Here is a 26,808-nt window from a genome sequence, read left to right as displayed (position 1 = left end):
CCCATCGGATCACCTCGGACAACTTTCCAGAGTCCTGTTCTTGCCGAAGGATTATACTATACCTCCGGGATTGAGAGCTTCATTTCGACCATGGAGACTAGTGCACTTATGGGAAAGAATATTGCGCAGCTCATTGTTGATATTTTTGATACTGGAAGTGCAGATATCAACTGAGTAGGGTGAAGGGCTAAAAATGGGTCGTGGCTATGTCTAGAAACGTATCTCATCAGCCTTGCACTGCAGAATCATTGAGACCAGTATTGAAAGGCTTCTACCTATCTTATAACAACCTGTGACATACACAAGTATAATGACCAATGATCTCTTCTCTTCTACTTTTTTTTTGCCTACCACCTGCCTCTAATTCGTATTCGCCTTAACTTGCATATGATTTCAAAGTGCACAGTGACGAGGGGAGACTTCGACATAAAAGCCTGAGTCGGTTTAAGAATCTATGTCTTCTACTTCGCCTTAACGCCTCGCTCTCATGCAAAACCCAAGGTATCGTCGCTTAAAATCTATGAATGACTAATGCATCTCATGCTGCTCCGTCGTCGGGGATACCAATATCTTCTGCCTTGACTAGCCAACCATTATCACTAGCCTCTTCAAGTGCGCGGTACCAGATGGCTGCCATTTTAGCATGACCCTCATCATCCGGGTGTGTATCATCGTGCATATCCTCCTTCTGCGGGCCGTCGGCGCCGTGCATGTCTGCTAGCACGACGTGCTTGCCCTCTCCCTGCAGGCGATCGGCGAGGGCCTTGTATTGCACGTTTATCAGCTTGACATTCTTCTCGGCATTCGCGTTGAGGTTGATGATAAGCGTGGACAAGATGACTGTTGCTTTTGGGCTGTCTTCGAAGAGGTTGTTGATCATCCCCTCCATCCGCGAACCGGCGTTGGGAATGTCTTTGTTCTGGACGGCGTCGTTCGTTCCTGCATTCACCAGAATGACGTTGGGCTTATATTCAGGCACTGCAACTCGCGCCTTGGGGACAATTTGGTCGATTCTATAGCCGGGCCAGCCCTCCACGTCATTGTCCTTCATTGTGCCAGCCTTCCGTGTGCCAACCATATTGACGAGGTTTCCGCCGTCTGTGATGGCACTGCGGAGATGCTCCCGATAGCCATTACCATCTGTCGAGCCCTGGCCGTACGTAATAGAAGCACCAAGTGGCATAGGCCGTAGAGGTATACCATCTCCTAGAGATTTCGACGATATATTCACTGCGAACTTCTGGAAATTGTCTTCTCTGTCAAGACTCACAGGGACGGCGATGGCTGGAGCGTCAATTAGTATCGCCATGGAAGCTGTAGAACATCCTCATGACTCACCCGGCACCACACAAATGATGGAGAGAATGATGGCCATAGTGATTATTATCATCTTTCGTGACCACGTTTTTGGCGATAGTCGAGAAAATCGTGAGGCTTTAGAAAGTTCAGAGTTCGTTGAGGATGTATCCTTCTCAGGGAGATCTGTTTTCACGGGTTCCTGCAGCTGACCTTGCTGAGCCAAAATTCTGGGCGCATTACCGACGCCATCGTCGATAGGTTTTATATGCATCGAGGAGCAGGGCCTTCTCACCCCTCCCCGGCTCAAATAAAGATGTAATTCTACCCCAGATTTCTAATTAAAGCGCGATTGGACCCAAATTGGCGGTTGCGAGGACCTGTGGCAGTGAATTGAGGCTAAATGATGACAGCCACTGAGGGATCTGGAGAATTAGCGCAGAGTAATCGCCCCTGGTCGTATATGCTGTCGAGTGAGAGATTGGAGCCTATCTGGGTGCAGAACAGTGAGGATGAAGGCCAAGAACAAGGCTTCGCGAGATGATCGAGGATCGGCGGGACCATGAGATTTAAGCGCAGCCATGCGGCGCTCGAGGATTCAGGGACCATATGCCCTTTTAAGGCCCCCGACATGCCGTCAGACCCTGACAAGCACGACACATATCAGACTAGAGCATCCCCCTCTTTCGACGGAGAAAAATGGGCAGGGAACACTGCCCATCCTGGCGAGCCTGGGCGAGATGGTGCAGCGCCCGTATCAGGCTAACCAAAGAGCGGTCCAGGCATCTACTACTGGCAGCCTGTTGTGATGTTGATGTAGCTAAGCTTTTTCGGGCGTGGAATTTCATCACAGTTTCAGTCCATTGGATCTAGGCCCTCCCTCAAGCACTGGACCCTTGTTGACGTGTTGGTGCCAGAAAAGGCGCCAGATTGGCTCAGACTCCAATAGCGGCAGAGGGTGTGATCGTGTGCCCCATTACTGTTGTTGGCGTTTCATGCTTGGCTCAAAGACATTGACCGGGATCGCCCGGCGCCTTCGGTATCGAAGCCCGCCACTAAGGAGGGGGATCTGCGATAAAGCTGGGATGATTTCATGGTATTGAGCTTAGCATGCCAGGAACCGCGCCACCATCGAAAGGGGAAAACAATCGACATTGACAGGCAGAGAAAGATGCGCTCCCGGGAGAACAAACGGGGCGATGCGTGACGATTGACTACTGCATTAGGACTGCGAACATCATGAACTCATGATTATGAATCCCTGCCAACTCACGAATACTTCTGGCCATTCGCTGATGCATGCAGATGGCCTATACTTTAGAGATGCCCCTTCCTGTATCTTCATGACACAGATTGGCAAGGCATCCCCGGGAACCAGCAACTTCGATGATGTGTAGCGGGGGCTTATCGCCAGGCTTCCGTCAGATTTGCGGAGTACGTGGTCCCACATGAGTGACGAATTTGCCGGATGGCTGGAGAAGGATCGAAACAAACAGAGGCTGAGGATCAATGGACTCGGACCCGTTACACAATCTCCCTCCTGTTCGAGCACTTGGTATCCTGCTTGATGACCTACAAGACGCAAGCTGAGATGGATGCTTGTAATATAGGTCGGGGAAACGCAATCTCTGTTAGCGATCTTTCATCATAGACTTGAGGCATGATTTTACTCCCATCCTGAAGCCTCCACAAGTTTATCTACTGGTAAAGTGCTCCATGGCATCCGTGGCCCAACGGTGGCAGCCAGCATAGATGCATAGCCCTTTGTTACAAACTCGGCCATGTTTATGTTGTAAGGGAACATACTTCTGATGCCGATGTAAATGGGAATGAGAACTGCACCATAGAGCCCATGATCCTTCAAGACGAAGGGCTTTCGATATTAGGAGCACTGGTTGACCATTGTATTAATTATGACCAGTCAGAAGAATTTAGTGATGTCTAAGGTGCTATGCGTTCATTTCCAGCCGTCTGAATCGACCAATACCTGAATTGGATTTGATCTCCTGGCTCTAATGAAGAGACACGCTGGCTGTTGAGGGATTTGATGTAGTAGACTCCAGTCACTCTGCCCATTGCATGGGGAGTTGTGTGATCAGCTATACGTTAACGCGATGATCTCCAGCACGGGCAAACAAGCGGGTTCCGCTGTGTCGCCCACGCATAATGAGAGTTACCTCGGTAGCTCACACAATTGATCAGTGCGGATTGGTGCAACCTTCAGTCATAGCGCCAGTTTTACTGTGTTGTAGAGGAAACCTCGTAAATCACCAGTGAGACAAGTGCTCCATGTGCACTGATGCAGCTCGGAGGTGCTGAGTTCGAGGCAGCACACTGCTCTGGGTCTTAGCTCCATCCCAGCCTATTTTTACAGCTCTAGACCCTATTCCCGCAAGCGAAAATGTAAGAAAGCCTGACCGAAAGTTCCTGACGATGTGTGCCCAGCTTCTCGAATCTAAAGTGGTGAATGGAAGAGGACAAGTTGCCTGGCAATGAAAGATGGACCCATCATGAGCGATGTGAAGTCTGACAAAAGAATCGCAAAAAGGGACAAAAACTAAATCGCATGCCAGTCAGACGCTAAAGGGAAGGTAAAGGTATCAATCAATGCATTGTGTAGAGTTAAAAAAAAACAATGAAAAAAATAATCAGGTATGGCTCTACTACAGTTCGGTGGACCGACTGTGGTTCTGCTCATCCACGATGAGTGTTGGTGATGTGTGTACGCATCTCGGATGCGGGGAGTCGAACCCCGGGCTCATGAGAAACTCTGAACTAGATGGTATTGAGAGTCATGGATGTTACCGCTACACCACACCCGAATTGATTGAAGGAGCAGCCTCTTATTTCATGTTATACGCTTTGTGGAAGAGTGGAATTGTTGGCGGTGGCTGAGGGTTGGGTTCGGCATTGGTGCGAGTCAGTGTGTGGATCTGATAGTCACCATCCATTTTGAACCCCCCACTAAGTTGGCTTCTGTGGTCGTGGGAAAGGAAGAAAGGACCATGTTGTTTCAACTAATGCGGAGGAAGTCTCATAGAATTGATATGGAGGGCACGTATATGCCAGAATGAGGATCGCCATAAGACATAGGCCATGGCCATCTATAGACACTGAACCTATGATTACTACCTACTTGTTGTCCGTCACAGTCTCATTTTCTCTACTGGTGGGCTTGCAGCTGCTAAAATCCACAGGCACACCACACAAATTGGTAGGCTTTGGCGATTGTGCAAACCCCATCCATGTGCACGTTTGCCATTGCTGTTTGTATCAAACTGTGCTCTTATATTCATGGGAAGGAATGTATCTATGGCGTGGCGGGTATCTCATTATTATGAAATAAAATAAAATATCTACATGCTTCGTTTGATGTCGTCAAACCGAGGCAGACGCATGCCTATATCCATGCCTATGTCCGAGTTTTGCCTTCGTCTTCGTCAACCGCACCCAGTTCTATGACTACGACATTCCCGTCTACCTCTGCTTCAACACCGTCTTCCTCGCTTTCGAGTATTCCTTTCAACCTCTCCTTCACTAGAGGATCCTGCTCCATCTCTTGCCACAATTCGAGATCCCATTCCTCCAAACTTCTATTCAGTTCCTTCTCACGGCCCTTCCGCCAGGTGCACCACCGACTTATCCTCCACAGCCAGCTCCACCGCCACTTCCACAGACCCATGATGATCAATGTTCGTTTGGCAACCTTGTATCCAAGCTCCATGCCGACCAGAACGAACAGGACCACAAGAAGGGTCAGCCACCAAACGGGATCCTTGCCAAATCTAAGGAAGAAGCCATCGCGAACCGCGTATGGGCTCGGCTGTTGCGCGTAGACTCCTGCCAAAAATGCCTGCCACAACCACCACCCACCGACTGTTATGAAGAAGCCAGTGAGGATAACCACTGACTTGTGGTGTGTTTCGATTATCCTGCCGGAACCGTTAGTCATCACTTCCGATCAAAGAAGGTCAATTTACTCACATCAACTTCCAGTTGGTCCACATAATGCAGACACTGAAAACAAGGTTGCCGAGCACAAACAGCCCATTGTCGCTGTGGGCACCGAGTTGGCCCCAGACACCGAATGCCGCCCAGCATCCGAAGAAGACTAGGACACCTTCGACGCCGGCCGCAATCATCCACCCCAAGAATTTAGTCGGATTCAAGCCTTTGTGAAACTGGCCGTAGACGTAGAGCTCGGGGACAGCCAAGAGGGTCTCAGCGGACAAATCTTTCTCCCAGATACCCGGTAGGATGACTGCCAAACTGGTAAACAGGGTGTTGAGCACGGTCAAGCTCCACATCTCATAGAGACTTGTTCCTGTATATCCAGTATAGCGAGAGAATATTTCGGTAGGAATATAAAAGAACATCTCTTTCCAGAAAGTGCAAAGGATGAACTTGGCAGTGCGAGTATAATTCCATCGACCATGCACAAGTAGTAGTCTTTGAAGGAAGCGGAATTGAGCAATGGAGTAATCTGCCACTCGTGCTGCCTGCAGTCCCTCTCGACCTGAGATACCCACACCGACGTGTGCCTCTGCTATCATAGCAAGATCGTTCGCACCGTCACCGATTGCGAGTGTCAGAGGAGCTGTGTGTGATGGGTTGGCTCGCCGAATCGCTCTCACAAGGAGGGCCTTCTGGGCTGGCGAGGCCCGGCAGCAGATGACGGAATCGATAGTCGGGATGAGGCTAAAGAAAAGGCTTCTCAAGTGCGGATTTGAAGCTGACGGATCAACTGGATTTTCGATAGCACCAAGTGTGTGGCCATCGATGACAACAACGGTATGCCGCGTAAGGTGTGATCCTGATGATGTAACCTCCAGCTCCTCCCGAATACCGAGTAGCTGTTCCTCTAAATCTCCTTTAGATATGTCGAGAATGAATATATCAGAGCCGGGGCGACAAAGTCTTGCTGAATGGGCGATGTTGATGGCAGTTTCTCTTTTGTCGCCCGTTAGCATCCAAATTTTAATATTAGCTTTGCGCAACTTCTCGATTGTTTCGGGAACTCCTTTCTGCAGTTTGTCCTCGATCGCCGATGCACCAACTAGATCAAGATTCTGTTCGATCAATTCGCCGGCATCTTCAATCCTCTCTTGTCTGTCGACAAGACTCGTCGAAGCATCCAGAAACACTTTCCTCCAAGTTTGATATTCGGTTTCCGAAATGTACTTGTGTGCATATAACAAGGTTCGTAGACCTTCTGTAGCAAACTCGTCAAGATGCTTGAAACAACGAGAGAAGATTGTTGCATCATCCGAGACCGCCGGGTCATCCAAAAACGAAAATTTGTCTGATGAATGTTCAGTTGCTAATGGCGACTGAGGCATGCCAGAGTGGGAGATATGTGAAGTGTTGCGTGTGATCAAAGGCGGCCGCGGGCGATCTTCCGACCGGGTCATCTTGCCGATCTCAAAAGACTTGCTGCGGCTTGTCATTGACGGTCGAGCGGTGGATGGGCCAGCTATAACCTGGCCGTCTAATGCAAGACTCCTGCGGATGTTCAAGCTGGGCCGACCGCCAAAGCTGTTTCGAGGTTCAAACTGTTCACTTTTGCGGCGAAGAGCACGCTCAATTTCCACGCTCTGTCGTACTTCATTGGCTTTCTGGATAGCAAGATGGGCTAACTTCAGCCGCGGTAGAATCATTGAATCTGCGCCTTTCGATATGAGCCAGATGCGGCCATCTGGACACCGAACGATGACTGACATCCTCTTGCGTTTGCTACTGAACTCAATGACGTCGAGGATCTCATAGGTCCTTTGTATCGATGTTCCATCCGAGTTGCTAATTTGAAGTGTAATTTGTTGAGAAGACCGGTGTACTACCAGGAAGCCCAAGTCCCGTGCAGCCTCGACAAGGGCAAGTTCGTCGGGGGAGGAAGCCTGGAATTCCACATCCCCGTCCCTTGTCTCTGGCAAGACAGTGTGGCATAAAGCCACAGATAAAATAAACTGAATTGCTCGCCGAGAGAAGGGTGAGTTTGGTCTCTGTCGGATAAACTCCAGCAGATCAGTGGTGTTCAACTCAGGCTGGACATGGTCAGGACGGGCAGATGAGCGCCAATGGGACGATGACCTCCGCGTGATCGATGGCGAGGAAGGGGCATCGGCCTGAAAGCTAATGCGTTCAATGGCCTGCGGCACCACTCTGGTTATGTCCAAGGATTTGGATCGAGGTGCGTTCTCTTTCACGGTCTCTAAAGCATTGCCGATAACAGGCGTATTAGTCTCGGTTTGGACATCAGCCTCGTGCAGCCATGACGTCCCTGCAATGCTGATCTTGCGAAACTTCATCACATTCTCGGTCAAGGTTCCCGTCTTATCGGAAAACACATAGCCGACTTGGCCCAAATTCTCGAGAATCGTATTGGTGTTGCAACGAGCAGGAGTATCGGAAGCCTCGTCATACATTTCGATGTCAGAGTTTAGCATGAGTAACTGGCCGATCTTGATGAGTTCCAAGCTGACATAGAGCGCCAGGGGGATGACATTGTTGAATTGAATTGCAAATCCAACAATGATCTCTTCGGCTGGGACGGAGGCGCCCGTCAAGTACCAGGCGTCTTTCTCGGTTCTATTTTGCCATAGCATGTAACCAACTGAACACCCCGCAGTCAAGGCCAGGACATAGACAACCAGACTGAGGACAATTCTGTTGTAAACGGCTTCCAGTGCAGGCTTCTTTGCCCTTGGATGCCGGTTCGCGTTCATACGGATCTTGCACTCTTCTCCCGAATTGATTACGATGCCAAACGCGGTGCTGGTGTTTCGAACTGTACACCCACGGTAGATGATCTCATTCAGAGTCAGAGGTGAAGTCTTCCCTTGTACTGTGACTCGGCCGTCAAATTTATACAGGTCCGCGTTCGGATCCTCGACCACGAACTCTGCATCACATGACATGATGCCCTCGATTGAATTGCATGCTTTCAATGCCGGGGAGACCTGTTTGCTCTTGAGGTTGGTCTCGCCGTCCAAGGCCATGGTTTCGATATACGCCATGCCATCCTCACCGTCAGCGTGAAGCAAGATGAGATCTGCGGGTACATCATCATCCCTAGCAAGCTTGACGATGTCTCCGACTTTGAGATGACTCCATTCCGTTTTAGCCCAGTAGAATGGCCCGAAGGCCTCACTACCATCATTCTCCTCGTGTATAGTAGCAGCGGTAGTTCCGTTTTTCTTGAGCCCCAGCAGTGCACGCCGGCCATGTTCAGACTCGCTGCCATGCCCTGCTCTCCTAAGCACCGTCGCTCTGGTGGCGTTCTCAACCTTGTCCAGACGGTGTCGTTTGTAATCATCATATCCTTCCTTCACAATTGTCAACAACACGAAGAACATGAGCGGCAAGATTGTCGTAACGTTTCCTGTCGTACTCAAGCCCGGAACGGTCTGCGGGACACCAACACAGAGGAAATAAAAGTTTCCTAAGCGAGTAAACTGAAACCAGAGCTGCTTTGGGAAGAAGTCGATAACGCTGTAACGAGCTGTACGAATCGCATTCGAGATGTAGGCATGGCCGCGACGTTCGTCAACGAGAGGCTTCGTCCGAGCGATATCGAGAGGGATGTGACGGCCATCCTTGGAGGGCGGAAGGGTCTTTCGTTGTAGGAGCACTTCGAGAATCCAACGATTGTATAACTGGTGCACCTTCGTTCTCAGGTTATTTTGACTCGGGGCGTTGTTTTCTTGGCCTGCCGGTGAGCCAGTAGAAAGTGATCGCCCTTTCTCACTCATCACATCCGAGACCTCGCCCACAACGCCGCCTCCCCCATTGATATCGCTCATATTGAGGTCTACTGATTACGGTTTCCTCGGTCGCATCGCAACAGTTCTCGAACCGGCGAGCCGATATTTGTGCGTAGTCAGGAGTCTGAAGTGTCCTCCAGATTGAGCTGCGATCACTCAGATGGCATAGCCCGCGCTCAGTCTACCAAAAGCTGAACCCGCGTGAGCCGTTGTGAGTCTTTCAGTGTCGGTGTAACGTTGTCAGAATCGTCCCGGTCAAGTCACTCCGACCTATCCGCAGCGAGGTCGGCGTTCGATAGCGAGAGAGTTAGCTTCTTAGATGCAAGAAGTCAATAGTGCCAAAACGAATGGACGGCTTTTGGGGCCTTTGCGGTCGGTCAATGACGGTGTCGTCGTACAAACTTGAGATGCAAAAATGGACGAAGCCAAAGGATACGAGATGAGTTGAAGATCAAGAGTCGCAATCCTGCTTTCTAGCGCCCTCGGGTTGGGTGGGACCAAAGCCTGTAGCCCACAGGCTACGCGTCCAGGGTTAGCGTGTTGCCCCCCACGGCCCCTTACAGAAAGGATGGGCATGGCTTAAGTGGAGCCGCCGGTTGAGCTGATCTAAATTGAGAAAACCGCCGATATTGTCGTTAGGCACTTGGCGATGAGATAAGTCCCCTGAATCTCTTTCACGTGGTAGATCAATTATCTCTATCTCAAAAGCACGCTCAAGGCGATTTGGCAAAATAACACAGAAGAAAACCACGCTCACAGAGTTGATCAGTCTGCATCGATCAGCAACTCTATCTTCTCTCTACCATTCGAACTCTGCTCGGTAGCCTGCAAACCGTATTTTGTCCCTTAGGTGATGTGGCCTTTTTTACTAGTCTTATCAGCAGTCCATGCGCGCCGGCTGGGATCCACCTGAGAGATTCTGCTCGCGTGAAGAGAGCATTGGTTACAAATTCACATTCTGGTTCTTCAATGCTCTCTATAGAGCAGAGATTGATCGACGGACAAATGATAGAGAGAGAAGCCTGAACTAACGTACACGATGGATGCATTTATGACGAAGCTCTCCAACGATGTGTACCAAATCCAATGTTACGGCTGTCCAGATCAAATGCCATGTAGAATCCTCGCATGAACGGACTTCCGAGCAGGAAGAAGTCGTCTTCATAGACATCAGGGCTCCAAGTAAACGGCCACAAACAGCGATATTCTCCAGTGGCCACCGATTGCATAACATAGTCATCAGGCCTCAGAATGAAGTCCTCGCCCGCCAATGTGAAGACGAGATCTGGCAGGATCGCCATCTTGCTGCATTCTATCCCTGGTAATATGAACCACGAAATACCCCTAGGTTTGGCAATCTCATCCAGAACCCGGACAATAGACCGTGGGAGAGCGATTTGCGGATAGATGGTGTCAAATCTCGCCGTTCCGTTCGAAGGCAGGTCTGCCCTGAACGTCATATTCTCCCCAGATGTCCTGTTGAACCAGGTGAAGGCAACTGAATCAGCAGGAACCTGCCACGTACTATTCAAGATGGGATAGTACAGGTCAGGTGGGTCCGTATTGTTGGACATGGGGATAAACACCATCGAAGTATTTGGGGCTAGTAGCTCTTCGTTGACACCGCCGAGGGTCATTTCTCCTGGTATCATTCCCCAATCGGGATCATAACGTCCAAGGTACACTGAAAGAATGTTGTCTTTGACTAGTTGCTTTTGAGCAATTCGCGTCCAAAGACCTTGGAGTCGGGCAGCGGAGTTCTCGTCATCGGGAGCAAACCCTATCACAGCATCCCAATCCTCTAACCATGGAACGAAGGGGCTGGATGAAACTCGCATCCCTTCTAGAAACTGCTGGTTTTCAATTTCAAGGCCACCGATAGTCAAGGCATCACCAGTCACCACAGCCTGATAGTATAAACCGGGGTAGCTGTTAAGGACAACCTTGCCCGTCCTATTCACAGTTCGGGACCAATCGCCATTGTATTGAAAATGCCCATTGCACAGTCCGTAAGAACCCTTGCAAGTCGATGATGGTACAAATGTGTCGGGCGAGGAGATATCAAGAAGTGCGCGAAATGGCTGTGGGGGTGTCCCAATCGTCATGCCGGTAAAGTACTGTATGTTGTTCCATACCTATCGCAGGTTAGGCCAACACCTGTCTTCAACTTTTCCAAAAGCTTAGTGCAATGCAACTTACCACAATCGGGATGCTGTGGAGTCCTCTGTGAGGAAGGCCCGGAATACCAGTTTTCAGGTGACCCCAATCAGAACACTCTTCATTTGCAGACTCAGTCACTACTTTCTGAGACTCTTCCCCTCTAATACCCTCTTTGATCGTGCTGTCTAATTGCCTTGCAAAAATGAGAGGATGACTCGGGGCTTGGAGCATTTCTTCAACAGCAACAACGACCCCAAATATGAGAAAAGTCAAATTCCAAATAACCATGATGCTGGTTTGACATAGACTGCCAGAATGGCTTCTGTTTCATTCACAGAAACAGAAGCAGAAGACATATCGAGCAGTGGTGGCAGCTGCTTCATATTCATAAAACGTGGCGCAGGAGATGCAAAGCCAACACCTGAGCTTACTTCCCCGCGTCCCTTGTGCCCCAGCCACCAGGCAACAGGTTAACAGTTCAAGCATAAATGAGGATCGGACAAGGCATCATCGATAAAATGGCGGGCAATATTAGCCCAGACTCGACCCCTGCAAATCCTTTGTCTTGATGGCGGTGTATTGCAAGCAATCAAAGAAAAAGGAAGCCGGCTCATACATTTCAACTCGTCGTAGTTGACGAGGGCGTCCATGCAGTGGTGTGACGCGGACTGAGGAGTAAAATTCAAGGTTTTGTTTCTATAAAAGAAAAAAGAAAAGACAAGAAAGAAGGAATTAATGTACAAGTGGGTTTCATTACTGAATGCATACGAGGAGTCTTTTTCTAGATTCAATCAGAATGCGAAGATGATTATGCTATCCTAGTCGAGGCGTATCCGGTGATAATAGTGGTTAAATATCAAGGTACCTTTAATATTGTGTCTCGATCATTCCTAGAATTCATCGTCATCGATAATATACTAGAAAGGGTTTGATTGTACGTGTCTGGTTTGATTAATCGTGGCAGAAGATCATTAGAGCGTACATATCCATCAACTTTCCTTCAGGCATGTCACGGATACTCTCGAGAAACACACACTCACAGCACTCGCAGCAATAGGGTAATCTGGTGTAAGTACATCACTCAAGTCTTGATTTCGAGTTCCGCAGAGTTGCGTCAATTGAAGGAATGTACTTTAAAAATGACTGAGAGCCTGTCTCACCTTTTCCCACTGTTTGCGCTTTCGGTATAGATTTTACTCTGACCTAGAATGAGGCTTAAAATATAGATGATATTTAGTACCTGCTAAGTCATGATCTAGTGAACTCTAAGTATCTATTTCATCGTGCCGTAACACCTCGTTAAGCAAATCCAGAATTCTCTGATGAACTCCGGCCTTCGCTGCTATTATACCTTGATTGTTTGAAAGCTCCCGGCCAGCGCCAAAATCGATATCTTTACCATCTATGTCCGTTATTTTGCCACCTACTTCCGTGAATATCAGTTGTGCTCCGGCATGATCCCAGACATAGGCTGTTTTGAAGGTTCCAGGAGGTGGTATTCGCATCTGAACGTCGCCGCCTCCAACAATTTGCGCCACATATCTCATATGTGAGGACCAAAGCTCGGTGCCAGGGTATGGCGCCCCAAGCTTCTCAGCAATATGGCGTACCTGCAGATGCCACCAAGTATCGCTCAGAGTAGAGTCCACAAAATGAAGAGATGCTAAGTCAACTGGACCAGCCATCAACGGATCTATGCTTCGTGATGGTTGGAGAGTACCGGTGCCCATAGGACGTATTGTCGCTCCCTGGCCCTTGACAGCGGATAGCATCAAACCAAGTCCATCGCGGTCAACCGTTTGCTCCGTGATTTTCCCAGACTCGAGACTTAGATTTGGGCAACCCAGCACGCCCACCACTTCTTTTGCATCTTCGATCAAAGCCAGTGAAACGGCGTATTGCTCTCCTCGGATGAATGTGGCGGTGCCATCTACAGGGTCAAGCATCCAGTATCGGCCTCGAGCTCCGCCGACACCTTGACCGCCGAGATCTATCACCTCCAGCATCTCGTCAACCGATGAGGGAGTGGCCAGCAAACCCTCGGCCGCTGCATCATCCAAGTGCGTCGTTGAGACAAGCTCCCAGACTCGTCCTCGCAACTCTGCATTCTGACGAAGGACATCTGCACATTCTTCCCCGATGAAACGGTCAGCAGGAAAGGCGTGGTGAATAGCGCTAATTATCAAGGCTTGCGCTGCGAAATCGGCGATGGTGACGGGACTGGAGTCGGATTTGGAGAGCTCGCCTCTATTGACCTGATGTAGAACTGTCTTTGTGAGAATGGACGCCCGTTGGACGGCAAGCTCCGCCACGAGACGCTCCCAAGAATAAGAAACGGCCGTCATGTTATTGAAGTGAGCTTGGAAAAAAAGTGAAGTGCGTGGTGCGCTCGGTCCACAATTAAACGGCGTGAAAAGCGCACAGATTCTCTGCAGACTGATCCCCCGGCCGCACGCCGCCTCACTATCAATATTGCAGAATTGACATATTCAGCATGATGCCTTATTTGAGGACGCAGGGCTCTGGTCTCAATGATTTGAGACTGTCGTGGCTTTCGTCTTCGCGCTATCGTCGCCCGGCTATAGTTAAGGTTGCCTCACGGCTCTTCGCAACCCAAGTCCAGTGGTCTGGTGCATTGTTGGAGAGAGACAGCAGGCCAGCTCTTGTTTGACAGGGGCCAATGCATTGGTTAACCTAGCTACAGGCTTCCGAGACAGCGCCTAAAACATCCAGCTAATGTAACTAATCTTGCTGGGTTCCAACGTCAACAACAATGAGCGAGAGCGTCGTAATATATCGTAGTGACTTGCACTCACACTGGCTGTGCATTCAATGTAATCACATTGTACTTGCTGTGAATTACAGTCTCGTAACACACTCGGCCTAGGAGTTCTAATCCGGGCAGCGCCGTCGGCGATCCGGCTTACTCTGGTAAGTACAGAGCACACTTGGCCCAGGATGGCATGGTGATATGCTGTAGAGTCCGGGTGGCCGCCAAGCCAACGACACCAAGGCTAAGGTAATGCCCCCCTCATCGCCCTAAGAGAGGAGGGGAGAGGGCTAGTTCCAGGTAGGCTGGATACATAGGACGCTTCGGCGGATTCCAGAAGACTTACTTCTTACCGAGGGGTTGATCCGTGCAGCACCTCATTAAGGCTTCGTCTCCTCCCTGGGATTCCTTTCTCTCTTCTGACCAACCACACGACTCGAGGTAATCAGATCCCCCATCTGATGGCCTTCAAGGCGCTGTCCCTCACTTGAAGGCTCAACCGGCCACAACGTTATGACCACCAAAACAGCTATCGCAGCGACTCCTGCGTCCTCGGCCGGAGTCATGAATCGTCGATCGAGAGGCGGCTGCATCGACTGCAAACGGTCTAAGATCAAGTGCGATGAAATCAGACCGTTCTGCGGCACATGCGCTCGCCGGAGGCATGTCTGCCAGGGGTATACCACGAACCCGGGCCAGAGCGCAGGCTCCAAAGCTCGCTCCAACTCAGTGACCACTTCACGGAGGTCCCATCATGCACCAGTAACTGAGGGCAGTGCTCCCTCGACCAATCCCAAAGTCGATGGAAAGACCGGTGCTCTGGCCTTGATTGACAAGAAAGATACAGAGCTGAGCGTACCAGATGCCTTGAGCTCTCCATACAGCGTCTCAGTCTCACTCAAGAACTTCTCGCTTATCCCTCCCGGCGTCGTTCATCCAGCCGATGAGCCTACCGTCGAGATTTACTTTAATCGGCACCCGTTCGAGCTCTTGATCGGCCCCGAGTTCGTCGACGAAATGAACTCGAATGTCTTGGTTGTTCTACAGCACAACCCCAATGTCGTCGTGGACTCCTTGTCTGGAATAGGCCATGTCTATCTGAGCAATGCGCGGCCCGATTCCATCGTTCCAGTGCTTGATCGCAGAGCTCGGATCTTAGCCAACCTAAGAGCTATGCAAGCCACAAATTATGATCTCGAAGAAGCTATGGTTCTCCTCCTCGGCTTATGCGCGATGGAGCTCGTTGATCCATCGGGGCCAACTCGTGAGGCGACTATCCCAGCTGTCATAGCGAATTGCGCCTCTTTGATCAATCATCACCTAGCATGCGGGCGCGAAATCTCGTCGCTATCCAAATACTTCATTCGGGCGCTCGCCCGTCAGGATATGGTTGTGTCATTAATACAACAACGGCGTCCTCTGATTCCAACAGCAGTTTGGCTGGACGAAGAAAGCCTGACATCCGCGGATCGGCTTATGGGCTACACAACTACCTTGATGCCTCTTTTGGCGGAACTCTGTGGTCTCGCCGAGGATATGCGAACTTACGTTCCGTCCTCTAATCTTATCGAGGGAATTGAGTCAAGCACAGTCGATCCATCCAATCTCAGTATTGATAATAGTCCTGAACTAGAGCTATCTTTCTCCTACCTGGACATTCTGGGTAGAGCCGAAGATCTCCGTCAGAGACTACAGTCATGGCGACCTACTGTTCCACCGGGTCTGCCGTTCCGTTCCTCCCGGAAGTTCCTCTCCCAGGCATCTGCGTACCGCGCTGGGGCGCTCCTTTACCTTCATCGGATCTTCAACCCGCCGGGATGCTCACCAGACTGTGACTGGGAGGCACTAAGCAAAGCGCATGATGTTCTTCTTCACACAACTGGTCCGTCAGACGAAGTACGAATGTCCTTATGGCCGGTTTTCCTCGCTTCCTGTGAGATGCAGAGTAGGGATGACCGGGCAGCGGTTCTTGAAGTTTTCGAATCCATCTCATCCCACAGGAAAACGGTCACTGTACGAAGTACCAAAGCATTCTGTGTTGACCGAGTATGGAAGGCTAGAGACGAGGGCCGCGATTGGAATTGGATGCCGTTGGCTCAACAGTACCCAGAAGAATGCCTACCCATATGATCTAACTGGCGGAGAGCATGACGTCAGGACTCAGCGAATACTATAGCTCCTTGGACAGCTGGTCTTGTGCTTGTTCCATTTTCCATCTCTCGAGCTTCAAGAGCTCATATACGGTCCTCATTGTTGGCGCCTCCACTCCTAGTTTCGTGGCCCAGGCCAACGGATTACCCAAGATAACTTCGATTTCCATGGGCCGGTCATGCTCCAGATCAAGTAACATACTAGGCCGATATACACAATCATCCGGGAGGCGATACGCAAGTCGATTTATCTCCCCCTCCTCGAGCGTGTGACCGGCAGCCTTTGCTATTCGCAGCACTTCCCACATCATTGGGATCAGGAGTGTCTCCCTGCCCTTTGACGCTTGAAGTTCTCCGACATTCATGCGCATTAGAGCACACAACGGGTTGAAGGAGCTATTCCAGAGTAGCTTGTGCCACCTCGCCTTTGGCATATCCTCCGTCAGAGTACAAAACGCCTCGGACGGCACGCCTTGGAGCCCAGCATTGTATATATCAACGAACTCTTTAGTTTTCTCAAACTGTTTCTCGCGACTACGGCCTCCGCATTCGTGGAAATGGGGTCCGATCGTCAACACGTCCGGTCCTGGCTGGCTCAGTTGATTTGGCCCTGTGGTCAACGAACCAATCATACTGACAGCCGACATTATAGTATTTGTCGGAAACGCGGCGGTGAGAGGCAATTCGATGTCTAGTCCATTTTGGATAAGGACAATGGCAGTTTTCGACGGTGTGATCAAAGGTGCGATGAGTTCTGGCAGCGAGTATCTATCAGGCAGTTGTTTAGTGCTGACAACTACAAAACTATAGGCTACGGCCTCTCCAGAGTCCGAGATGGCTGCATCGTTGACGGAGCTTACGACTGGATATTATCACCCGTTAGCAGTGGATTTAGTAATTCTACTTCCTGTCTTGAGAGCATACCTCGACTTGGTTTCCATCCTTTAAGTGTGCCGTGATCGCAACTTTCAATATCCCATCCACGCTCTTTTATGATCGCATATCTCGACCGGAGGACAGCAGTAACTTCTGCACGACCAGACTTCTCAAGCACTACAGAGGCTATTGTGCCAACACCTCCACTGCCGACCAGGCATACCTGCTGGAGATTTTTCAGAACGCCATTCATCGCCTGGATTGCAGAAGAGCTGACTCTTTGACCAAAAGGATTCTGGTTGGGTAGTCAAATGGTATTACTCTTATGTCCAGCGATGGAATCTGTTAGCCATTACCTTTATGAACCAATATGATTATTGAACCACCTAAAGATGCTATCGTAAAGACACTCTGAGATGCAAGACTATATTAGGTGCCTGTGCTTTCGAGCGTCGACGACACTAGACTAAGTCGACGACTAGCCTGCCCTAGCGGGTCGGCCATGGGGCCAGGGACTTAGAAGCTATCCTGGCTATCAGTAACAATCTTAGCTATCTCGCAGAGCTATCTGCGTATTGTAGATATCTGCACCGTGGGGAACTTAGCGACCCCTCCACCAATTAACGGTTGCGTACTCCTAGCACTCCAGCCCCTGTGCCGCTCCCGTTTTCGCACCATCCGTAACCTGGCAGGCGGGATAGGGACTTAGAGGTTGCGGCAATTGCTTGATAGCTTATGCTTAATTGGTAGGCACTGTAGAATTCTATTTTGTTTGATTTGAAACCGACTTCCGAAGGCTTCACTCTCTAATCGTCTATACCTATAGCCATCGTGCCGTCTTCTTCCTAATCAGACGTTGCTTCGCCGTGGGACGTCACTTGGAATATGGCTTCAGCAACTCCAACGGCCATGGAGCCCGTCTTGGTCAATGAGGTGGCCCCTCAGAAGTCATGGAACGACGTCGCAGCTGCCAAGAAGGCCGAGCAATTCTCCCGAATCCCTGTTCAATGGAGACTTGAGGCTGAATACTTGGCTTCCACGGCGGCCACGGTCGACCTTCGTCCACTGGCAGCAACCTCTGGTATTCTCTCGGAGCGAGAGCTTGAGATCACCGGCGAGGCATACGATGCCACTGCACTGCTGGCAAAGATCGCGAGCGGCACTTACACCGCTGTCGAGGTGGTCACGGCCTTTTGCAAGCGTGCTGCCCTCGCTCAGCAGCTGTGCAATTGTCTTACTGAGATAATGTTCGTTGAGGCTATTGCCGCTGCTGAAAAGCTTGATGAGGTATTCAAGCGGACAGGTCGGACCGTCGGCCCGCTGCACGGGCTGCCAATGACTTTTAAGGTAAACGATGAGATATTACCTTTGTTGCGGGCTTATACTAGATGCTGATGCATTTGCAGGAGTGTTTTCATGTCAAAGGCTTTGATGCAAGTGATGGCTACATCTCTAGATGTTTTGAGCCGTCCACAACCACTAGCTACTTGATTGAGACCGTCAGGGCTGCAGGTGCTGTGGTTATATCGAAGACCAATACACCGCAGACTATGTTGGTCGCTGAGGCTGATAACAATGTTTTCGGTCAGACCAGAAACCCTGTTGTCTCTCACCTCACATGTGGAGGCAGTAGTGGTGGTGAAGGATCTGTAGTGGCATATAGAGGCAGTGCATTGGGTATTGGAACTGATGTGGGAGGATCTATTCGGTAAGAACAACCTTCACTTGCTCATATACGAGAATATGTCTGACATCTCACAGCATTCCCGCTGCCGCAAATGGAATCTACGGCTACAAGCCAACCCTCGGTATCTTACCGATGTGGGGATATGCCGCGTCCAACTGGGCTGGCATGAATACCGGCGTGCCTGCCGTATGCGGCCCCTTGGCCCACTCTGCTCGCGATCTCACCATGTTTACCAAAGTAATCCGTGCTGCGCAACCGTGGCTAGGTGATCCAGCAGTGATACCATTTATTTGTGAGAAAGGTGTTTCGAAAAGAAAGCCTGTCATCGGTGTGATAGAGCAGAGCGGTCTTACACCGCACCCACCTATCTTGCGGGCTATCAGGGATGCTGCTGCTAAACTGCGAAATGCAGGCTTCGAGGTGAAAGAATTCACGCCACCAGATTTTGCTGAGGTTGGGAGGATCACAAGAGAGCTTTTCACATTAGATGGATTCTCATATCCAAAGCGGGAGATGACCAAGGCTGGCGAGCCTGTTGTTCCGTCTGTGAAAGCTATCAATTTCTGGGACATGTCAGCCAAGTCACCTGAGGAGATGTGGGCATGGAATGCCAAGAAGATAGGAATTCAAAAGGCGATGCTCGACTGTTGGCAAAAGGCCCAGATTGATATCGTTTTGTGCCCGGCTGGTCCTCATACAGCGGTTGCTCCCGGGCATTGGAAGTATGATTACTATACTGTGGTATGGAATGCTGTAGATGTATGTCTGACGAATTTCTTGAAGTCTTCACATATTCATCACCACAGTTCAAACCTTGAAAAGTAATACTAATTATTTATTTCTAGTACCCGGCAGTCATTATACCTTTCACGACAGCAGATCCGAGCTTAGATACTAAAAACTCAAGTTTTGTTCCCTTGTCACAGGATGACGAGGAAGTACAAGGATGGTGTGAGTATCACATGCGCCATAGTGCACTACTTTTGAGAACCGGGCCTAACTACTTTTATTACGCCTAGATGATCCAGCCGTGATGGCCGGAGCTCCGGCAAGCTTACAGCTAGTGGGCCCGAGACTCGGTGATGAGCAACTACTCTGGGATGTGGAGATGATTGATGAAGTTTTGAACAAGCCGGCAACTCTGACGAATGACAGCTCTAAGTTGTCTAAATTATGAACCCGACGAAACTGGAAACCGCTTGTTAATGTACTTGTTGGAATTGTTGATTATTCACGTTCAATCTGTCAATAGACTATATAACCCGTACCAATAACGAAGCTCTCTAGTAAATATTATTCCTAACGCCTGGTTTGCCGTGGGCCTACTAGTGGCATCCTTCCGTTGGCTTGAACTCATCTATAACGCTTTCTGGTTTAGTATATTCTAGAGATGAGTTGTATTCATAAGGCAGTCCGAAGGCCTTTGGACCAGTAATCTCAAGACCGCGCTTGGAGGTCCATACCGGATGCGGCGCCATAATCATTACAGTCACTTTGAGACCATATCTGAAGTCCGTGTTAGTCTGTAAACATACTTGCCACTATTCCTTTTCCCGAACTCACCGGTACTCTTGCGTCCCTATAGCCTCACCAGTTGAGGTATCAAGGAGAAAGATCAGATCGGGTACCGTCGCCAGAATCTATGAAATGTTTGATTAGCATGATTGGACGGCTCTTTAAAAGTAATTCTATTATCAATTCTCACCGTTTCTTCGCCTTTGCTGTTCTTTGCAATGACAGCTAGATTCTCATTCATGAATGGAACCACAACCTCGCTCCAGGCCTCCACTTTGTCTGCATCGGTCTCCATTTCGTCATCACTAAGTCGCTCGATGGTGACCTCACCCAAGCTATGTGCCGTTGCCGTGATCTTGCTGGCTACACCCCGAATCTTGCCCTGGAAGATGCGCCGAGCACTCTTGCTGCCACCAGACTCTTCGATCAAGGCATCCGTAACTGTTGCGATGGACGCAGCTCGTTGAGCTTTTGCAACGACTCTACCAAGGCGCCACGCAAGTGAGAAGCTATTAGGAATGCCCACGTCCTGCATATTCGTGCCGGATAGAGGACTGCCAGCAGCACCGCATGCGAAGCCCATCTCGGCACATACTTTTCGAATCTCTTTCCCAGCCGAGAGTTGATCTACTTGGTTTGCGGGGATGACGGCTGTCTTGCCCATGCCGTCACATAGAGTGACAGGTAGTAACTCGTTGACAGACTTTGCATGGACATATTTTGAAACCATCTCAAAGTTCGGGTAAGCACGACCCATCAGATCGCCGTCAACAATAGGAATGTTGTAATGTCTTTTGGCGCCCCAAATCAGAGTACCCAATCCATTAGCACCGCCGATCTCTGTAGCCACAATCTTTGTGAACTTCGCATTGACTTCCTTCTCCATTGCTTGCATGGCGTGAAGCACAAGAGCGCCTCCAGGTCTCTCGAGTCCAACGGCAGGTGTACCAACTGCACATACTGAAGGACATACGTCATCTTCGCTGAGGTCCTCGCAACGGACAACTCTGATTAACTCGCCCTCCCGAAGCATGTGTCTGAGGACCAAAAAGCTGCCATAAGGCGAGCCACCGCCGCCGCAGCCAAGCAGGTAGCACCCGATCTCGATAAACTTGATATCAGTCTCGGAAATGATCCACTCGCCTTGGCTGTTGACTTCTGGGCGATACGTCTCAATATCAACAGTTGCAGCTCCCATTGCTACCAGTTCTTCATTCTCTGTTGGTGCTTCGTGCCTTTTGGTTTCATCATAGGTCTCCTCGTCAGCCTCTGCCTCTTCAGTCTTCTGGTTCACGCTGCTGAGCATCTCCTGATACACTTTACCGTGATTTGCCGGGCAAGCAATCTCGACCTTAATCGATCGTTGACCGTCAGCGTATGGCACCCAGTTCACTTCCTCATTAAGCACTGTAACGGAGCTAGGATCACCGCCTTTCCTAACAACGACTTCTACTGCCCGAGCCATAGCTTTGGTTAGGGAATCCTTCGCATCTGCTACATCTGCCATCAACTCGGCAGATCCGTATATTTTAGCCATTGCTGCACCAATGGCATTAGCAACTCCCGCGTGTTCCGGAATGAGAATTTTGTCAACGCCCTTCAATTCTGGTGGGCAAAGAATCACACCACCGCCGACAAGAATCACAGTGCATGGTTCAGGTGAGAGCTTGACGCGGTCAATGACACTTTCAAGCATTCTCTTCATTCTTGCTTTGGCTTTTGTCGTAGTCTCCGGGGGCAGCATCACTGGATTGGGACTACCAATATTTGCACCTCCAGCAACGGCCACATCGGTTGCTGTTGCTGTCTCGCCACCAAAGCAGAGCGCCTTTGTCAGAAGGTCGTGGCCCACGCTGTCCGGGCCAACCCGGACTTTTCGTTCCCCAGACCCATCTTGGGTGCTGATATGTAATATTGAACCACCGCCTAACCCGACACTTTCCACCGATGGCATCTCGAGATTGACCTTCACCCCAGCGAGATTGGTGAAAGTCTTTGACAACCGTGGATAGCCGTTTTTAAGGAGAAATCCTACATCCGTTGTCGTTCCTCCTATATCCACCACAATGCACCCACTCTGGCCAATGTTCGAGCCAGCGAGGAAAGCAGCACCTCTGATAGAGTTTGTAGCTCCGGATGAGAATATGCGAATGGGAAACTGCATGGCTTCCGAGAAAGGGAGGAGGTGGCCGGCATTGGAAGTCAGATAAAGGGGGCAGCGGAGCCCAATTCTGCGCATAGCTCGGATAAAAGAGCGGATGGTCCTTCTGGCAAAGTTTAGGATTGATGCGTTTAGAATTGCTGCGTTCTCCCTGGCTAGTAGGCCGCTACCTGCAATCGTTTTAGAGCACACAATATTGGCATCTTCGCCAAGTGTCTCTTTTAAGATATCTCGAACCTGCTCTTCTTGGTGGTATTTCTCGTCTGTCGGTGATCCTATCCCGACAATCACTACGTTCGTCAAACCTTTCGCCCTGATTGCACGGGCTTGCTCTTGAACAGCCTCCTTATCTACAGGCGCTAGGAGCTTCCCATCGATGTTTACACCGCCTGGAACAAAACCAGAGTAGCCACTTACGATCCTTTTCAGATCCTCGGGCCAGTCTGAAAATGGGGGTGTACTCGATGAGAAGTCGAAAGATGCCAATCTAAGCACCGCAACTCTTTCAACCCGCGAAGAGTCCCGCTCAATGATGGCGTTCAAGAAATGTGTGGTGCCCACTGCCAGGGCAGCGATTTCTGCACGGTTGACAGTAGACTTATCCAGTAGTGACTTCAGTGTAGCTTCCACACTCAAAGTGACGTTTGAGGTTGTATTGGCCTTGTGAGATGCAAGGACCGCATCTGTGCCAATGCGTGCTACATCAAGTAACACGGAGTCGGTGTTGGTTCCTGTCATGCCACTGTCAGCTTTACATTATCAGAGTGAGAATCTTGAGTCTAAGGATCACCTCCAACATCAACTCCTACAACCAAGGCTCCGTTGGCTGACATGATTGACCTTGGATGCTCGTTAAACAAGGACGAGGACCAGATAAATCGATCGTTGTCTTTTCGGCTCAGAGAGCACAGAAATCCATGAGGTCGTCAAGTTGTCGAAACTTCTTGGCTCTGCGCGGTACCCTAACTAGGACGAGGATAATAGTGCTTGCTCAATGAGAGCATACTGATCGCGATACTAGGGCCGGAATAAGAATCCTAACGTTATCGAAATAGTCTAGCTCGGCCAAGACACGAGTTTTAAACCGTTAATTACCGTCAATACTGGCTTGAAAGCCTGCTAAAAGCTTATCCCGCTGATGCATGCGCATACCACGCTATCTAACCTATCTGCACGCTATCGCGGCTTGTAGTCCTCAGTAAGTATACAAGCCATTGGTACTCAGACGCCGCACTGCGGAGTTCGTGTCCGTTAGCTCTTCCCCCGCTCCGCCCCGGCCACCCTGACTCTCGGGACCGGCTGTGCCATTTCCACGTTTGTCAATCCGGTCTGTCAGTCTAAACCCGGCCGATAAGCTGAGTGTTCTGGACGGAATCGCTGAGTTTAATGAAGAGTGTACAAGTGAGAACATGGGCCGACGGTGGGGAAACAGCTTGCACCTAGCCTCGACATGATACCAATCAGGTAGGCTGCATTTCAGCGTTCCATCCGTTCGCGAGGTCTGACCCGAGGATCGGCAAGTCAGTGTAGTTGCCGTCAATAGTCCCCTCAATCAAATCATTTAACTCAACTCGTGTTCCCCTGTTGCTGCAACCTCGAGGCTGAAGTCTCTGCCAACCACTGCCAACTTTCAGCTTGCGAGACCCTGCATAACCCCAAGATGGAGTCCTTTCTGCAGAAACTCCGGATTAAAGATGATGAACATAATGGCTTTGCAACAACGAAGTGGCTTAACCCTGATATCACGCCTCTTCCACCGCACCGTCGTACTTGGGGCTATGTCACGTATTTAGGATTTGGTTCCATCTCGAAGTGAGTCGCTGCCCAGGCTGTTGACGGCATGTTTCTAATTTGTTTTATCGTCATTCAGTCTTTGCATATCTACGTGGGCCGGTGGTGCATCCCTCCTCTCCCTGGGACTCACTATTCCTCAAACTATTGGAGTAATGATCATCGCGAGATGCATTATATTCACCCTCGTCATTGCAAACGGATGGTTAGGAGCCGAATGGCATATTGGGTTCACAGTTACACAAAGGTCAATAAAGACAATGGAATTTCAAGTTGTGTGAGACATTGACTAAAACACGCGAATTATAGAGTTGTACTTGGAATGTATGGCGCATATATCGGCCAAGTCATTCGTATTATGTTGTCTATTGTCTGGTACGGTTCGCAATCTTGGTTGGGAGGCCTATGCGTCTCGACTATGTTGAGCAGCTGGAGCTATAAGTTTCTCACAATGCCAAACACATTACCGGAAAGCGCGAAGATGGTAACCCGAGACTTCATCGGTTTTGTTCTCTTCCATATCATTTCCGTTCCTTTCCTGGTAAGTCACCCAACATCTCAAGCCCTTCTGGCCGAGCAATGTTGTCATGAACTCTGACACCTTCTATACTACAGCTCCTCCGAGTTGAGAATATCAAGGTCCACATTGTGGTTGCCAACATTGTTGCCTTCATTGTAATGCTGTCCATCATGATATGGGCAGTCACTACAGCCGGCGGTGCAGGTCCTCTTTTTGCACCCGGAGCCCGGAACCCGACAACACTGCCTGATGGCTGGAACTGGGTATACGGCATTATCGCTTCTGTCGGTGGAATTTCTGCTGGTATCCTGAACCAATCCGATTTCACTCGTTTCACTCGGAAGCAGGGTGTCCAGGTTCCTGGCATCCTTTTCTCATTGTTTGTACCTGGCATGGTCGTTCCCATTTTCGGCATCCTCACGGCCTCCTGCTCAATGAAGATATACGGCGGTTCCCCGTTCTGGAACCCCCTCGTCCTGATTCAGCAGTGGCTGCTCACCGATTACTCAGCCGGTGCAAGAGCTGGTGCTTTCTTTGCCAGCCTTGGCTTCATCATCAGTCAGCTGGCAGAGAATATTCTTGGAAACGGTTATGCTGCTGGTATGGACTTGGCTGGACTTTTCCCTGCATGGATTTCCATCCGCCGAGGCGGATTGATTGCTGCTCTGCTTTCCTGGGCGGTACAGCCATGGCTCTTCTACAACTCATCCTCAGTCTTCCTCTCTGTTGCGTCATCCTTCTCCGTATTCATGGGACCTCTGACCGGAATTATGATTGCCGATTATTTCATCATCCGGAAGCAGAAGATCGAAGTCAGTCAGTTGTACACAGGTTCTCCAGAGGGTTCATACTGGTACTGGCATGGCTTCAACTGGCGCGCCATCGTTTCTTGGGTTGCATGCTTTGCTCCTGCAATGCCCGGCATGATTGCGGCCGTGAACAAGTCTGTCCATGTCAGCGACGGCCTTTACAAATACTATCTTGGAAACTACATATTCGGTGAGCAAAGTAATCGTAACATTGAGAACCACAACCACTAAACTACTATAATTAGGCTTCTGCGAAGCTGCAGTGCTCTACACCGCCCTTTGCCTAACCTTCAAGGTCAAGCGCGCGGGTGAGCAGGATGATCACGACATGTACGGTACTTTCTCCGAGGCAGATGCCATGAGGAAGGGCATGGCTCCCTTTGAGCCTGCTAAGGTCATTGATGATACGGACGTCCAAGGATACAACGGAGAATCGTCAGGACACAATGCCAGGAGCTCTAAAGATGATCGTATTGCTCAGGCATGATTCTGTCAATCTCCTGATGCTGAATCGTTTCTGCATAGCGGGCATAATTGGTTGCATTGAGTAAATGATTAAAAAGGCTTTACTGCGTTTAGCAAGCCTATACTACGGCTTTGTTCCTCCATATACCAAGAGATTCAGCAAATGAATTTTAGTACGAAGCATCATAGCTGGAATCTCACAGGCTTTCATGCATATCTGTTTAGGAACGACGGGCATGATAGAATGGCAAAGTACTGATTGCTATATACATATATACAACCCTTCTCGTGAGATGTTTTCTTTTCAACCAAACCCCCTCGCAATTCTAGAACGGACCATTATAAACATCGATGGCCTCCAAGAATGCATCATTAATTTGGGCTGCAAGCTGCTCAGCTATACTCTGGACATCGGCAGGCACCTTTGCCGTGACGGCATCGCTGAAGTCAGCCGACGCCTTCTTCTCCAATTCGAGGTTAAGCAACACGACGGGGCTAAGCAGTAGCTTGTCGAAGTCCGACTTTCTGGAGACGATGGTGGTCAACGTTGTGTTGACATCTGACACCAAGGCTTGGGTCGCCAGCGCAACGCCAATGGTCTCGAGCAGTTCGAGCGGCGCCGAGTCCTCGGCCGTCTTTGTCCCCTTCTTGATTGTCGCCAGCAGTGACGCTGACTTGCTGATGATGGGCAATGAACCGAGCAGGTCGCCCTTCCAGGAGATTACAGTATTGTTCAGAGCAGCAGTGTCAGCTGCGATGGCGTTGAGGGCGTCAACAATAGCGGCACCGTCGGCGAAGACTGTGGTCGCCAATAGGGCAACGGGTGCCAGAATCCTCGTGAAGAGCAT

General features: G+C 50.0%; 6 protein-coding genes across 6 annotated transcripts; 2 read left to right on the top strand and 4 right to left on the bottom strand.

Annotated features, from left to right (window-relative positions):
- Positions 1-538: 538 nt before the first annotated feature.
- On the bottom strand, positions 539-1,078 carry UCRPA7_8159 (putative carbohydrate esterase family 3 protein; the record flags this gene model as incomplete). The annotated part of the gene is made up of 1 exon (XM_007920678.1): positions 539-1,078. The coding sequence occupies one exon, from the start codon at positions 1,076-1,078 to the stop codon at positions 539-541; it is 540 nt and encodes a 179-aa protein (XP_007918869.1).
- Positions 1,079-4,708: 3,630 nt separating this feature from the next.
- Positions 4,709-9,095, bottom strand: UCRPA7_8158 (putative phospholipid-transporting atpase 1 protein; the record flags this gene model as incomplete). The annotated part of the gene is made up of 3 exons (XM_007920677.1): positions 4,709-5,228; positions 5,281-6,405; positions 7,015-9,095. The coding sequence occupies 3 exons, from the start codon at positions 9,093-9,095 to the stop codon at positions 4,709-4,711; spliced, it is 3,726 nt and encodes a 1,241-aa protein (XP_007918868.1).
- Positions 9,096-17,897: 8,802 nt separating this feature from the next.
- UCRPA7_8157 (putative general amidase protein) lies at positions 17,898-19,524 on the top strand (the record flags this gene model as incomplete). The annotated part of the gene is made up of 4 exons (XM_007920676.1): positions 17,898-18,359; positions 18,419-18,720; positions 18,774-19,458; positions 19,522-19,524. 4 exons carry the CDS (start codon positions 17,898-17,900, stop codon positions 19,522-19,524), a joined length of 1,452 nt encoding a protein of 483 aa, XP_007918867.1.
- Positions 19,525-20,024: 500 nt separating this feature from the next.
- On the bottom strand, positions 20,025-21,919 carry UCRPA7_8156 (putative hydantoinase protein; the record flags this gene model as incomplete). The annotated part of the gene is made up of 3 exons (XM_007920675.1): positions 20,025-20,205; positions 20,263-20,339; positions 20,405-21,919. The coding sequence occupies 3 exons, from the start codon at positions 21,917-21,919 to the stop codon at positions 20,025-20,027; spliced, it is 1,773 nt and encodes a 590-aa protein (XP_007918866.1).
- A 2,698-nt stretch (positions 21,920-24,617) lies between these two features.
- On the top strand, positions 24,618-25,982 carry UCRPA7_8155 (putative ncs1 nucleoside transporter protein; the record flags this gene model as incomplete). The annotated part of the gene is made up of 3 exons (XM_007920674.1): positions 24,618-24,707; positions 24,782-25,685; positions 25,741-25,982. The coding sequence occupies 3 exons, from the start codon at positions 24,618-24,620 to the stop codon at positions 25,980-25,982; spliced, it is 1,236 nt and encodes a 411-aa protein (XP_007918865.1).
- A 304-nt stretch (positions 25,983-26,286) lies between these two features.
- Positions 26,287-26,808, bottom strand: UCRPA7_8154 (putative antigenic cell wall protein; the record flags this gene model as incomplete). The annotated part of the gene is made up of 1 exon (XM_007920673.1): positions 26,287-26,808. One exon carries the CDS (start codon positions 26,806-26,808, stop codon positions 26,287-26,289), a length of 522 nt encoding a protein of 173 aa, XP_007918864.1.

Source organism: Phaeoacremonium minimum (assembly GCF_000392275.1).
Source record: "Phaeoacremonium minimum UCRPA7 unplaced genomic scaffold PA7_03_scaffold_580, whole genome shotgun sequence".
In the NCBI taxonomy this organism is placed as follows: Eukaryota; Fungi; Ascomycota; class Sordariomycetes; order Togniniales; family Togniniaceae; genus Phaeoacremonium; species Phaeoacremonium minimum.
This window is presented reverse-complemented; position numbering and strand designations above follow the sequence as displayed.